Source organism: Anastrepha obliqua, chromosome 2 (genome assembly GCF_027943255.1).
Source record: "Anastrepha obliqua isolate idAnaObli1 chromosome 2, idAnaObli1_1.0, whole genome shotgun sequence".
Lineage (NCBI taxonomy): Eukaryota > Metazoa > Arthropoda > Insecta > Diptera > Tephritidae > Anastrepha > Anastrepha obliqua.
Genome location: NC_072893.1, coordinates 123290277 through 123305580, shown reverse-complemented (window position 1 = coordinate 123305580; position 15304 = coordinate 123290277). Strand labels below are relative to the sequence as shown.

At 35.4% G+C, this 15304-nt stretch overlaps 1 protein-coding gene across 4 annotated transcripts; it reads right to left on the bottom strand.

Annotated features, from left to right (window-relative positions):
- Positions 1–293: 293 nt before the first annotated feature.
- Positions 294–15119, bottom strand: LOC129237128 (1-acyl-sn-glycerol-3-phosphate acyltransferase alpha). Of its 4 annotated transcripts, XM_054871602.1 has the most exons (4): positions 14933–15119; positions 11725–12840; positions 2810–2943; positions 294–2756 (listed from the first exon to the last, which is right to left on the bottom strand). In XM_054871602.1, the coding sequence occupies exons 2-4, from the start codon at positions 12033–12035 to the stop codon at positions 1969–1971; spliced, it is 1233 nt and encodes a 410-aa protein (XP_054727577.1). In that variant the 5' UTR covers positions 12036–12840; positions 14933–15119; the 3' UTR covers positions 294–1968. The 4 variants fall into 4 exon arrangements, with proteins under 4 accessions (XP_054727577.1, XP_054727576.1, XP_054727578.1 ...); XM_054871601.1 differs by lacking the exon at positions 14933–15119 and having other exon boundaries at positions 11725–12971; XM_054871603.1 differs by lacking the exons at positions 11725–12840; positions 14933–15119 and adding an exon at positions 11391–11445.
- Positions 15120–15304: the final 185 nt, after the last annotated feature.

Sequence of the window (15304 nt, the reverse complement as noted above, 5' to 3'; positions counted from 1 at the left end):
AAATAAAATTAAGTATAATACAATTAGATTGTATAAAATACTAAGGTAAAAGAAAAATGAGATAGAATGAAGTGAGATGAAATAAAATAAAATTAAATAAAGTTAATTACCTTAAACTAATCAGAATAAAAAAATAACGGAAAGGAAATAAAACAAAATAATGTTAAGCATAATTAAATTATACTAAAACAAATTAAATTAAGTTAATAGGAATAGAGCAAAAAAAAATTAAATTAAACAATGAAGTAGAAGTAAAATAAAACTAAGTTCACTTAAATTAAAAATTAGCACAAACAATAATAAATTATATTACTTTAATTAATACCTCATTAAAATATCATTTCGTTAACTTAATCATCTCGAAGCATCTACATTTAACGTGTAAGGTCCAGTTGTTAAAATTTGCTTAAACTACTGCCGTTAGTTGATTATGCATTTGTAGATTAAATGAGATATTTCAAATACATAAAATTCATCACGTTTTCACTTGCAATTCACTTGTTATATATATGTATGTGTATAACTACAAATTTCGTCGGCTTAATTTTACATAAACGCTTAAATCTATGCAAAAATATTAATTGCCAAAAAATTGCTACGCTCTTGGCTAACTAAATTAAAAAAAAAACAATGAAGGTTTCGTTTCAAATTATACATATACATTATTAAACGAGTGAGTTTGTCTTATTCATGGACATAGTATGTACAATGTGGCACAAAATTAATCATCCTGAACTAGGCAGCTGCAGTATACAAACATACAGGCAAAGGAGTGCGTAAAGTTCAAAATAAAGATATCCATCACCGAAAATAATTTGTTCTTATTGAGCAAAAAAGTTATTCAAAAACAAACTTGGATGATTAATTTTGTACCACCTTGTGTATTTCGTAATATTTTTTGTAGAAAGGCCCTAACTAAGGAGAAGAAAAATAAGTGCAAGTAAATTTGAGCGGAACAGGAATAAGGCTGCAATTAGTGGTGCCGTAGCCATAACGCCATAGCCGCAACATTAGTGCATTTGTCGATTCGTCATGCCGGAACCATAAACAGCAAATATATAAGTAGAATTAATGACAACATTTGCATTTTACGAAGCGAAGCACCATAACGGGTAACATATTTACCCACGTTTCCTACCTTCTTAGTGCGTTTCGCTATTTTTAAGTTGTTGATCTGTCAAAATTTCAACCGAAACGTTCCCACGTCGGTCGGTTCTACGTTACTGGAACGACCCGGATTTTCATCCGGCCAACGACTGCCACTCCAGCAGCATTTCCCGTACATTTACGGAGAATGTTTCTGCTGCTACAAGAACAACAACAACATTTTTGTCATAAAAACACGGATAATTTTGCACTAAATCAATTCGATTTTCGTCGTTCATTTCTAATATTCAAATTTTTATCGCAAATATCAAAGCAAATGTAAAGTATTTCACAGCTGCTTAAGGGGGAAAATCGAAATTTAATAGATACCTACGGCCAAAGTTATGGTTACGGCGTTATGGTTCGGCACCTATAATCATTTACAGTGATGGCCATATGTTTGAACAGAACATCTGATTACTATGGTTACGGTTACGGCTAAGCTACGGCAACACTAACCGCAGCTTAAATCTAATGAGTTCATTTGTTTTCAATGCTTATATTAACGTTCCATGGTAATGCCATACTTTTTTGGTGAAGGTGTATTAAAAGCTGTGTTAAAAACTCAATTTGGTAAAAATATGATTTAGGGCCTTTCCACACAGATATACTCGTATGTACATATAGAATGTGCTGTTAGAATGTCATTTCGTGAAAGCACAAATAATACACCCGGTTTATTTGTTTACATTAGTAAGCTAAACGACTTTAATACTGTTGCTGTTAAAAAGTCTGCAAAAATTGCGTGTGTGCGTATGTGGGTGTGCGTTTACCACTGACACCTAATTTGTATACTCTCTTATTTTGCCTAATGTGTCGCTCCTAATGTGTCGTCTCTAGCGCAGTTGCTTTTTGCTTACTACTACACTTGTACTCCTCCGTCGCCGCCGCGGCCGCAACGATAGTATCGCATGGCAAACGGTGCTGCAATGAACCAGCCGCCGCAGCCGTCGTCGCAACAGTAGGTGTTGCATGAATTATTGTATGCTTTTTAGACTGCATACCAACAGTAACACTACTACTACTGCTACCGCTACTACTACCGTTTGTATTGCTACTGAGACTTTCGCCCGTGCTGCTGGACGACGTTGCATTTAAGGGCGATTGCTTGATCGTCTTGTAACGCGCCAACACTTCGGCCGAGGTTTGTTTTAAGGTTAACGCCATTTGCCGGTGTACGCGCTCCATTAGCTCGGGTAGATCGTCCTTTGTTAGATTTGTCGTGTTGATTGGCGGCAAAGCGGTCACAATTATATTGCCCGCATTTAAAATTTTCATTTTATCATTGAGAAAACTACAATACGAACTGAAGACTACCGGCATTATGGGTATTTGCTCATCGATGGCCATGTGAAAGGCGCCTTTCTTGAAGGGATGCAATTCACCAGTGTTCCGGCGTGTACCTTCGGGATATACCCACAATTTGATACGCTCCATCTTCACACGAGTATTCACAGCGTTGAGTGTATCGCGTGCCTTTTCGCCACGCACACGATCAATAAAAATAAGACCGGCCAGCCAGGCGGCCAAACCGAAGGGCCAAGCATAGAAGAGTTCACGTTTGGCTACCACTGTGCATTTATTCATTACGTGCCAGATTTCGAACATACCTGTGGGGGAGATTGAGGAATTATTAAATAGTAAGTTGATATGCATTTTTTACCCAGTATATCCAATGAGCTCTGATGATTCGCCACAATTATGCAAGCCTGATCCTTTTCCAGATGTTCTTTCCCACGCAGCTCCCAGCGTAGGCCAATCAAGGTTGAGACGCGATGGCAAAAAGTGCTCGCCCAACTGCAAGTAAGAAAGTACGATATACATACATACATAAGCCAAAATTTAAATTAAAAGAAAAGAGTTAATTTCGAAGTAAAATAGCGCTGATTATAATAAAAAAAATGCTTAGAAATGTATTTAGACATTTGTATGTTTTATATGCAGTACAGAATGATGAAATACAATATAACACCGATCGAAAGGGAATTTTTAGAGTAAGTTTTATATGACGTCATTTTAGATGTGCTATAGGAGAGAATTAGATGACAGGTGTCTACGATGCACAGAATGCAGAGGTGTGGCCAACATCAGGCCGTTAACCGGTTGAGCGATTTTGAAGGAATCAGCTGATTTGCTGATGTAGCCCAAGGCGAATTGAGTACTGAAGATGGCGCCATTAAACAACATTTTCTTTACTCTGACGTCAGCTCCTTTCGCAATACAAAACAAACGAACAAAACAAACAAAAGTAGGAGAAATTGCATGTTTGTGCATATTCAGGGAACGGCTTGGTAATATTGTGATTTTTGAGATTAAAACTTAACAAACTAATACAAACGAAGTGCCGCGTGTTAAACTGTATAAGCTCAAATTAATAATAAGCCTCCAAATGTAGTTCGTTTGCGTTTTTATGCGGAAGACGTCGTGGTTAGAAAGTGTTTGCGTATAATTTCTTGTGTTTCCATACCTTTCGCCTACTCTTCTTCTTCACAAACAAGTGATTCCCTCCCTTTTGTTTGTTTATTGATGAACTCGGCGAATTCGGAAGGCGCAATCTTCTTCTCTATCATTCTTGGATGCAACCGATAATGTGACGGTGGTTTGTTTACGACAAAACTGAGTTTGTGTTGATGATATAAGAAAAAATCAACATACCCAGCACTCAAATTAATTCGCTGCCATCTGAACAACATCGAAGTAACATTTTTTTATTTCTTACAACACTAACACATTCTTGGTTTGCTTGTAAACAAACCGATTCATAACCTCGGCTACGTCAGACCATCAGCTGATTCTGTCAAATTCGCTGAGAGCCGGATAACGGTCTGTTAGTGGCCTCACATTCTCAATTCTTTTTACTATGATAAAAATCGACATCAAATAAAAAAATATATGATAAGCCCGCCCTGACTGTTTTTACAGGATGCCGACATTTTTATTTTTTTTTTTTACTTTCGTGAAATGCTCTCATATTAAGTGTTTAAACCCGATTGGAATAGTAGTCGTGTTTGTAATAGTTATTCCGCGCTCGTTAACGCCATAAAATGATCTATCACTCGAAAATTGTGAGAGCAAAGTGACAGTTCGATGGAAGAGAGACGGCCAGTTTGTGCTGAAGACATTTTATTTAATTGAAATTTTTATAAGCAAAGAAATCTATTTTTTATGAAACCTCGCATTTTAAGCACTTTTTCCTTGTCCTGGTTTGATATTTGCAATTTAGAGTCCGAAAACGAAAGAATGGAAAGTTTATCGACAAAAAATATATTTATGGTAATATTATTACTAATATTTATGGTATTTTTTTTTTTGAAAACACCAAAATTTGTAAACAAACTCAGCTGATATGTCTTCTTCGAATAGTTTTTGCAAGTGATGGATAATTTTCCGTTCGTTAACTTGCTGCCTTTTGCTTCTCTGTGAGAGAGAATTTTCGCTTACGCTCTATATTTGGATTGAGGGCCAGTGATGTTTAGTTTTTTACTCCACATATCGTATAATGTACCCATATATGTATTTACATACCCATATTTCTACAACGGTTGTTGACTTTTTTGTTCAATTGAATAGTATTTGTTTCTAGCCCCAATTTATTTGCCAAGCAATTGACGATGCAAACGATACGCTCAGTTACTTATTAATTAGACTGTGCTACAAAAAAAAAAAACGAAATACACCTGACAAATTACACACTGTAGGTTGTTTATATGGTCGAATAATGCATAAAAATATTTTTGTTATATTTTTTGTACCCTCCAATGTTTATTTATTTATAAAAAAACCGTTTTTTCAGACTTTGCGCGGTAATCTACGGATATCTCAGTCATTTTTTCACCGATTTTCAATATTTTATATGTTTTGACCTCTCAAATGATGTCAGACCTTTCAAATGATGTACAACAAGTATTTATTCAAACTAGTTAGATGTGATTTTTATTTGATTAAACCTGGAGAAAGTGCTTTTTTTATCATTTTTTCAACTTTAACAATTTTTTATTGCATAATTTTACAACAAAATCAAAGATGTTTGTTAATATTCTTTGAGTGCATTTATAAACGAAGAAATTAATGTATTACTTTCAATAATCGGATAAAAAATTGCGTAAACTACGCTAGTTTTCCGTAAATAGAAAAAAATGCCTCGAATATCTATCCATTTGTGGAACCATAGTTTTTGTCTTTAATGATTATTTACTTGGAAAAATCACTGCATTCTTTATGTATTGACAATAAATGTTTGACAATGACAATTTATCATAAATTATAAATGAAAGGTTTACGTGAAGCAGTTTGTGAAATGTCTAGATAAAGACAGTGAAGCTTTTTCACACTTAAAAACGACTTTCCCTAAGCTGAGTGATGCCAAAATTAAAGAAAGTATTACATTTCAAATAAAATGAAAGTAGCAAGTAATCGTCTGAAATTTTTAATTATTAGAAAATTGATGTGCATATTCCATGGAAATATAACCTATTGTATTATTGTATAAAAAATTTTCCGTTCTTGTGCAGGGATATTCGTTGGACCGCAAATTCGCAAAATCATGAAGGATGGAAATTTCACTGAGAAACTGAATCCGGTGGAAAGAAGAGCATGGATGAGTTTCATTTCTCTTTGTGAAAACTTTTTGGGGGAAAAAAGAAGTGACAACTACGTTGCCGTCGTGGATGAATTTTTACGGGCCTACGGAGACATGCGATGTAGAATGTCCATCAAAATTCACTTTTTGCATTCACATTTAGACTTCTTTCCGGAGAACCTTGGAAAATTCAGCGATGAACAAGGGGAAAGGTTTCATCAAGAAATTGCGTCAATTGAAAAACGTTTCCTCGGAAAAAACAAAATACATATGTTGGCGGATTACTGTTGGTCGCTCAAACGCGAGACGAGCGATTCTTCTTTAAATCGACGAAGGTCGGGTAAACATTTTTAGAAAAAGTTAGGTATGTAAAATCAACAAAAAAATTTATATAAAAAACAGTATGATTGTTCTTTTTACTCCAAGTCAGAACAACTTCATCCCAATTTTCAAAGTTGACAAAAAATGTATGACCAATACATTGTAGACACTGCAATACACATGATGGGCCATATTTTCTATTAACGAAAAACTAGCGTAGTTTACGCAATTTTTGTCCGATTATTGAAAGTAATACATTAATTTCTTCGGTAATAAATGCACTCAAAGAATATTAACAAACATTTTTAATTTTGTTGTAAAATTATGCAATAAAAAATTGTTGAAACTAAAAAAATAATAAAAAAAACCACTTTCTCCAGGTTTAATCAAATAAAAATCACAACTAACTAGTTTGAATAATTACTTGTTGTACATCATTTGAAAGGTCTGACAATATCCTTTTCAAAACATATAAAATATTGAAAATCGGTGAAAAAATGACTGAGATATCCGTAGATTACCGTGCAAAGTCTGAAAAAACGGTTTTTTATAAATAAATAAAAATTGGAGGGTACAAAAAATATAACAAAAATATTTTTATGCATTATTCTACCATATAAACAACCTACAGTGTGTAATTTATCAGGTGTATTTCCAGTGTTGCACGGTGTTAGTAATGATTTATATGCATATGTGCGTGCATGCATAGCTACATATGTATGTGTGTATGTAGGTAAATATTAAACTGAAAATTAGTTGCAATAAATAATCGAATCAATTTCATATTTGTATGAACATTACGAGCTCGAAATAAAATTTCTGTTTTTTTTTTGTTTGTTTTGGTTCATAACTCTTTCTCTGACGTAAAAGGTATAGACTGTAAACAATAAATCTAATGAATGCCACTAACTGAGGTCGCTTTAAGAATTTTAATACATCGTAAAATAAACAATGAAAATCGATAAGCTGTTAGAGGTATGTGACTAGCCAGCAAATACAGATACTAAGTGCCTCAAGTACAATGCTCGATGTTGGATTATCGCCAGTAGTGCTAACTGCACAAATTAAAAACAAAACCACGAATTTACTTTGCCATTGGACAGCTAGCGGTGGCTTGCAAAATTCCATATAATCCATTTGATAAATATAACTTACGAATGATGGTTGGTTGGATGGTTGGTTTTAGTGGTGATTCTTCCAGAATCCAACTAGCGCTTCCGCACCATTTTGTTGCCACATCCTCGTTACCAGTTATTTACGGCATGACTATATCCAGTCTGTGCGGTTTAAGAACCTTATTAGGTTGTTGACATCTAACCCCTACAGTTGTTCGAGACTCTCGCACAGCGGCCTGCCCAGGGTTAACATTCTGTCCTTCCATAGGGAAGTGGAAGATTGTTTCCTTTTTATCCAGTTGTTTACAACTGTGACAGTATGTGTTGTGAGGGATGCCCATTTTGGCTGCTTGTTCTCCGAAAGACCAACAGCCAGTTATGACTACCGTTAGTCTCCAGGCATCCCTCTCACGAATGATAAAATACAAGATTCTGCCCATCAGAGAGGCATGACGTCGCACTGGTGCATTGCCAGAGAAAAATGTGAAAATGTCTTTGATGTTCTCATATCTAGAGCAGAGAAAAATATATCTGTAGGTAAAAAATTTAAAACGAAAGTTATCAAAGAAACCGTCACTAAATTTTGTAGCAGTCTTGAATTTCGTTTACTTGGTCGTAGGAGGTCGTTCGTTTATGCCCCATACTGCCCATTTTACGTATGTTTAGTAGGTGCTCGGGCTATAGAGAACTACTTTGATAGAGTAATTTATGTTTAAAAAAAAAAACCCCCACTCATCTAACACCTCTCTCCCTCTGGATCCAACCCGTCGAAACAGCCAGTTTCCTGGGCCTACCGTTAGATGAGCTAGACGAAGACGACCGGTAATTACACCACACTGACAGGGCGAAGATACTGCTACAACAACAACAACAACAGTAATTTATGTTTCTTATTAGCTTGAAGACACCCACAAAACAAGGCCGGCAAGAGGAGTAATTAAAATTACAATAAACAACAACAACGTTTTGTTTCGGATAAGTTATCAAGAATGATAGGATACAATATTTGGCCATCGCAAGCAAAATTGTGAGAGTAACTTTCTCTGCCACGCTATAGGTGAGGTGGGGTGTAAGGCAGACCGCCTCCGCGTGGTACACCCTGGGTAGCGCTAAATGATCTGCGGCGTCAACGGCCTTCGTTCTTTGGAAACCTGAACGGTGACAAGGTAGCGGATTACAGACGGCACCGTCTGCGTTTGCTAGATTAGTGGCGCGGTAGACAGCACCAGCAAAGGGCTTTCCCTACTTTTCCTGGGGCTTCGGGGGTATCTCTTCGAGGACTCTCCACTAGGCAGGCAGGGCAAAGTAAATGGTCCTTCTCTGATCTTCGTATGGCTACCAATATCCTGGAGCGCTATGGCGGCCAAAATGATTCTCAGTTATCTGAGAAGCATTCCCACGACAGTCGGTTCTACGTAACCGGAACGACCGGCCAAGGACTGTCACTTCAGCAGCATTCCTCGTATATGCACAGCACTGTGGGCCAGAAGACCAAAAAATTTGGCCAAAAGTCATTGAAAGATTTTTCAAAATGCAATATAGTATCATCATAAAGATAAGTGAAAGTAGTTATTTTGTAAATGTTATAAGTTTTAATGAAATATTTAAGCTTGTATAATAAGTTAATATAAGTGTAAGGCTTAAATGATCACCATATAGCTATTGTTCTAAACTGTCACTGTTTTACTGAAATGTAGTATTTGTCATTAATTATATTGCATTTTCTCATTAGTTGCAATCATGTAGTATGCGAAAATAGTCAATAGCTGAAAAAATAAATCTGATGTTAGAAATATTGAGAATAATTGTGAAAAATTTTGTTTTTTTTTACTACTTGTTAATACGCCGATTGAGCCTTGCGCAAAACTCCAGAAGCTATTAACAATTTTTTTACATTAACGTCTTCAGTAGTTCATGTGTAACAAGCTAAAGGTGCGGTTTGCTGCGGTTTTTCATTTTCTTTTAAAAAAAAATGAAGTTTTACTGATCTATGCGCGAGTTGACTGTATATCAATCATTTGCCAATAGGGTGTAAAAAGTTAACCAAGTATTAAGAGTCACACAATTTTAACTTATTTAATTCATAATGACTTCATTGAAGAAAAAAGAGGTTCTTCAAATTATGTTAGGCAATAATGACATGAATATAACCGTTGATTCAATTTTAACTAAAATTGGTATCAATAAATCAGATGTAGGTTGTAAAGGATTGGAACGCTTGAAAAATGCTTTAATTAGTTTAAAGTCAAAAAGAAATGCAAAATATCAGCATTGCAGTAGGAAAATAGCTGTCTTTGAGTCACAAAATTCAGAGTGGTTGGATTCTGAATTTACTATTCCTGACTTAGACCTCACAGCTAAAATAAGTAAGACTGAAATACTTAAAAGAGGTCGTCCATCGCTCGATTTTGCAGAAAAATCTACTAGATCGAAAAGACGAGAAGTGTCTAAAATCAGTGAAGAACATGATAATGATCGTCAGAAATCGTTAATGGCTACTAGTCATGCGGCACGAGTTTCAGGGGAAGCAGATTTGCGATCGGTACTTAACGAACTTTCAAAAAGCGAGGAACAGGCTAAGAAAATTAGAAAAATAATGACAACACCTTTTCCTACAATAGAAAAGAAAAGCCCAGAAGTGGCTTTAGCATTTCTTTTCGATAATTCTATGTCTAAACAAGTCTATCTGAATATGCGATTAGCGACCAAATCTAGTGGAGCAGACATTTGGCCTGCGTATAATGCGATTAGAGAAGCCAAAGAAAAGTTAAGACCGTCGAAAGAGTCAATTAAAATTTCTGAAACGTTAGCTGAAGTATCACTTCAAGAACTTTTAAACCACACGGTGAATAGAATAATAGAACTACAAAGAGAAGTTTTACAGTGTCTTATTCAAAAAAATAAAATTACTGAGCTCAAAACTGTTCTGATGTGTTCTTGGGGATTTGATGGGAGTAGTGGGTATTCGCCTTACAAACAAGGCGTTACAAGTTCGTTACTACACTTATCCCCTTAAGGCTATCAAGTGAAGTGGATGTAATTTTGTGGAATAATGTTACATCTCAATCTCCAAGATTTTGTCGCCCTACACACACACACAATCTGATGTAAATGACGATATTTGACCTCGTAGAGCAAGCAATTAGTATTTACCTATTTTTAAAAAAATGTATAAAAAAAACCAATAAAATAATATTTAAAAACTTAAAAAAAATTTAAAACAACAAAAAATTAAAAAAAAAGAAGGAGTCTGAAATCGCACTGTAACCTCCTTGTGGTAGATTCCGGAAACATACAAAAATACAAAATACGATACAAAAAAGCCCGAGTAACAAGTTTCAAATTAATCAGATAAAATTAAAAAAAAAAGGTCCGCATAAGGGATTCGAAATTTTTAATTTCTAAAATCTGGCAGCAGATTCGTAATCAGCGCCCCCAAAAACCCCTAAATACCAAATTTGGTGAAAAAAATCCAAGTTTTTAAATTTCATGTCCGCCATATTGGATCCGCCATTTTGAATTGTTGAAATCTGACTTCATATTTGTAATCAGAGAGCCCAAAACCCGTACATAGCGGTATTAAAAGTTATAAATTGTTGGTGTTTTGGGAATTATGAATTTTGGCCACTTATAAGGGTCTCCTGGCCCACTGTGCACAGGGAATGTTTATGCTGCTACAACAACAACGACGGCGTAATCTCTAGGGAGGAATGGAAGAGGGTAGCGCCCGCCATCTCCGCAGTTTTTATGAGGGTAGTGAGGAAAATCCCTGCATTCTTACGTTCATTTGTCCGAATATTATAATGTAAACAGTAAAATTAAAAAAAATAGTAATTTTTAGATTTATGCAAAGTTGAAAATTTTGAGATTTATTCAAAGTTGAAAATTTTGATATAGAGTTTTTGAAAATAAAATATCTTGGGTTCTTTTTGACACTTAATACTTTCTTCTGGAATTTATTTTTTTGTTCAAAATGTTTGGCAAACACTTTGTTTTTTGTTTTTACTTTTAGAAAACTTTTTGTTAACTTTTGCAAAACACAAGCCTCAGATTTTTTTGTTTCAATAATAGACTATGCCCAGTAATTCCTGACAGTTTCATAGTGGCATGCCCATAACTTTTCATGTAATATTTAAATACAATACGTACAACGAACTAATACAAAATTGACAAAAATAAGTTCTTGCGGGCGAAAGGAGTATGTATGTATGTAGCTGCGTCTCTCTTACCTCCCAAAATTTCTCTCTATTACTAAAAGCGCGTTAATTACACTAAAACACTTAATTGTCACCAAACAAAAGTGCTGTCTGTCGCACCTTGAAACTTTCGCAGCGGTGAAGCGGTTTCAAAAACCTCCCAATGTGTCATACCACCCACCAAGAGTCAACCAACTGACCAAGAACAACATTATTATCGATTTAGTTTTGGCTGCGTATAACAACGAGCGGTAAATCAAATTCCCACTACTCATGCCAGGACACATACACACACACGCTTACTTAATTATTTGTAAAATAAACACTCTGAATGCTAAGCAGCATAATCAATTTTTTTTATACTCACAGCAAATTTCGCACATCGAACGGTCGCAGCAGGAATGCCGGTATCAGGATGATGGAATTGAAGGACACAATGCCGTAGTAGATGAAAAATTTGAAGTAGTAACGAAAAATATGACTATTCTCGTAGAAGAACGGAAATGGTAAGAGTAGTAGCAAAAACAATACAAGCAACTCTATGTACGAGGTCATCGTGAAAAGGCGAACGAACACCAAATGGAGTCTGTAGCCAAGTGATCGGCTTGCAAATGTATAGCTGCTTGGCGCGTTGTTGTTAATTTTATGTTTGGTGCAGTGACAACTTTCGTTGTGCATATATTTATAGGTAAACAGCTTGTATATATATATTTGTAATTACTTAGGTATATGAATTGTCATTATTTGCACGGCCTTGTGTGGCTCGTTAGCAGCGTTCGCTTTCGCGGTCGATTACTATACAATAGGTTTAGTGCATTTGGCCGAAATTTAGCCCCACCAATTTGCGAGTGGTTGAAACTTTTGTAGGCGTAGGGAGGTGGCTACGGCTGTCATACGCTTTTCACCCGCACACTCCTTAAGTGTAATAACTTTATTTTATTTTCATTTATTTTATTTTGTTTTACATATCTTAACACGGGTAATTTTTTTACTAATTTATAATTTTTTGCAGGTAGTCACTTTAAGTTTTAACTAGATTGTGCTTATATTTAGTCCTTTTAACACATACTATATATGTATGTATGTTTGTACAGTGTGTGCCATGAATTACTGCTAGGCTGTGCGCGTCATTGTTTCCAAAATATTTAGTTGCTCTCTGAAGTTTACCTTTGATGATTGCTTTGTTGTGTTTATGAAGCTAATTTGAAAATTGTGTTTGAACAGCTGCATAATTTAAGGCCCATTAATGTTTTTATTTTTTATTTTTATTTTTTTTTCATTATTTGGTTTATATGTCACGAAGTGCGATTTCACTTCACCTCCTATGATTAGCTTTCACTGCACTGAGTTTAATAAATCGATTTTAATTCAACTCGCTCATACTCGTACATAGTTTGTAGGTGAGAAATGCACAATATTGTTGTAGTCATAATTGTTGCACTTGTTTTTGCTGCCTAACTGTGCGTAGGATAGAAGCAACAGACTTTGTGCACGCACGCGCACTTGAGAGAAACAATACAAAATAAAAACTTACGAAGATTTTTTAAAGTTAACGGAACTTTAAAAAATAACACAGAAAAGCGTTTTTTGGTAAAAATTCAGTACGCTCGACAAAAGCAGCACTTCAATTTGTCTAAGGAATTTAAATGTTCGTTTTTATATACATAGGTTTTTATGAATTCATAATATTTCAGCACTTAGCCACCCCTTTGCCCCACCATTTACAGGCCCGGAGCCATTTTTTGGCCTAGAAAAGGATAACTTCTCCTCTCTTATTCAGCAAGCAGAGGAAATGCAAAGAATACCATACAGGGGCAATATACCGGATTTATCGCAATAAAAATCAGTTATAGGAAGCTTTGAGCAATTTAAAGATTGCATAGAATTAAATAGGAATAATTTTCGAATCATCACAGGAATTCTAACAGGACATTGTAAATGGAAATAAACTCAATAAAATAATACAAATTTATTGGAAAACAATTTATTGAGCCAGTTGGACTCAGAGTATTTCTCTGAGGAGATGTAGGGGGCACAATTGATTTTTCAAGTAGCAGTGCTAAATCCACTCATAGTAATATTAATAATGACTCAAGAATACTCAAGTCGAACGGAGTTCTGAACTGATGAGCCTAAATCATAACACAACAAAAATGGCGGCCACAATGTGTTCTCTTCAGCCGGTTCTACATCACCGGAACTACCCAGATGTATGTTCGACTGCGGACTGTCACTCCAGCAGCATTGGAAAGTATGGGAAATGTTTGTATTGCTCCAACAATGGTAGCACCCACAACAACCGAGCACGAGGGAATTCGTATGTTGCTACACTAACAACAACCGCTGCTAACGGAAGCTCACTGAGGTTGAAGGAGCGGAAAACTGTGCCAATCTACTACATCGAATGGGCTGTCATAGAAGAGTTCTCTCAAACCAACATATCTAGCAGTGTTTTCGCTTGGATCATACCCCATCGAAAAATTCGGCATCGAAGAAAGTCACTAAAAAAATATGTAAAGCGCTAAAACAAAAGCAACAGTAACAACAATTTCAACCAGTGCCAATTAGGTGCATAAGTCCTGCATTAAAGTGTAAGCTTGTGCGAACAGGTGCATATTTTCATATTACATACCTATTGAAGTATGTTTGTATATGCATCGAAATATTTTGATTGTTGTATACATACATGCATACATAAAATTGCATTTACCCATCAGATTAAGCAAACGAAAATGCAAGTTACTTCCTAATACGTGATTTTTACTCAATCACATAAATCTGGACTATTTGAGAGGCGCGACATACCGGCCAATTGAATGTAACAAAAAAATACGGTACATAATCACTACCATAGCAAACCCAGTCATATTATTCACAATTGTAAAGAGACCTCCTGACGTCCGGCAACAGATTGTGTTGTTGGTGTAGCAATTTCAACGGTATGTAAATAATAATAAACTGGAGACTACAATGATGAGAGAGCGCAAAAAAAGCACAATAATACAACATAATAGGAGACAGAATAATGTGAAAAAAATAAATAAGTAGGGGTATAAGGATGACACGAAAAGAAAAACTAACACAAATTCATACCCGCTATAGCAATTACCAACTATGGAAAAACTCTCAATAAAAAAGGAGACTACCGGGGTTCGAAAGGATGACATTTTGTACACATGTATACATACATACGCACATATTCTCGTAAACATACATAGCTCGGTAGAGTGACAGCATGCAGCGAAAAGTGACAAAGTCTTATAGGGAAGAACACATTCAATAAACGAATTCCGCCAGATGGGAGGGTGCGGCGGTGTATACATACTTATGTATGTATGCAAATGCATACTACATAGATGCATATCCATGCATGTGCATATTTACACAGTTGTATGTAAGAAGATCAAACCACAACAAAAATAAATTAGGGCACACTCCACTGTACATAGCTTTGTTGAATGGTAACACATAGTGAGGAAATTTACATGCACCAAAAAGTATAATATTCAGCTGTAAAAATTTCTCAGTATTTACATATTTGTTGTATCATTTAAATGTCGCTTTGTTTTCATTACATTTGCTAGTGCTTTTGTATAATATTCACTGTTTTGATCGATTTTTCGCACAACACGATTCTTAAATAAGTATATATTATATGTATGTATGAACATGTATACTATTATTAGTAATTTTCACACTTTTTAACGTTGCGCTAACAAATTATAAACCTTTCTTGTTTGCCACAAATTTCGTAATTGATTTAAATTAAACTGTTTCGTTATCTGCATTAGTATCGCACTCAGAACATTATATGCCCACAGCCGCCAAGAAGCAGCCAACAACATTGACAACATCCAACAACACCCAACGATTCCGACTGTTTATAATCAACTGATTAGCTGCAGTGTTGCCGCACTTCGTGAAAAAATTAAGCCCAAACAAAGTCA

What these genes read in the sequence shown, in the direction of transcription:
- LOC129237128 (XM_054871602.1), bottom strand. Translation starts at nt 12,035, where the DNA reads ATGCACAACGAAAGTTGTCACTGCACCAAACATAAAATTAACAACAAC. An exon ending in TTCGATGTGCGAAATTTGCT is followed by an intron (nt 2,944 to 11,724) that starts GTGAGTATAAAA and finishes TCTTACTTGCAG; the next exon opens with TTGGGCGAGCACTTTTTGCC. An exon ending in GAGCTCATTGGATATACTGG is followed by an intron (nt 2,757 to 2,809) that starts GTAAAAAATGCA and finishes TCTCCCCCACAG; the next exon opens with GTATGTTCGAAATCTGGCAC.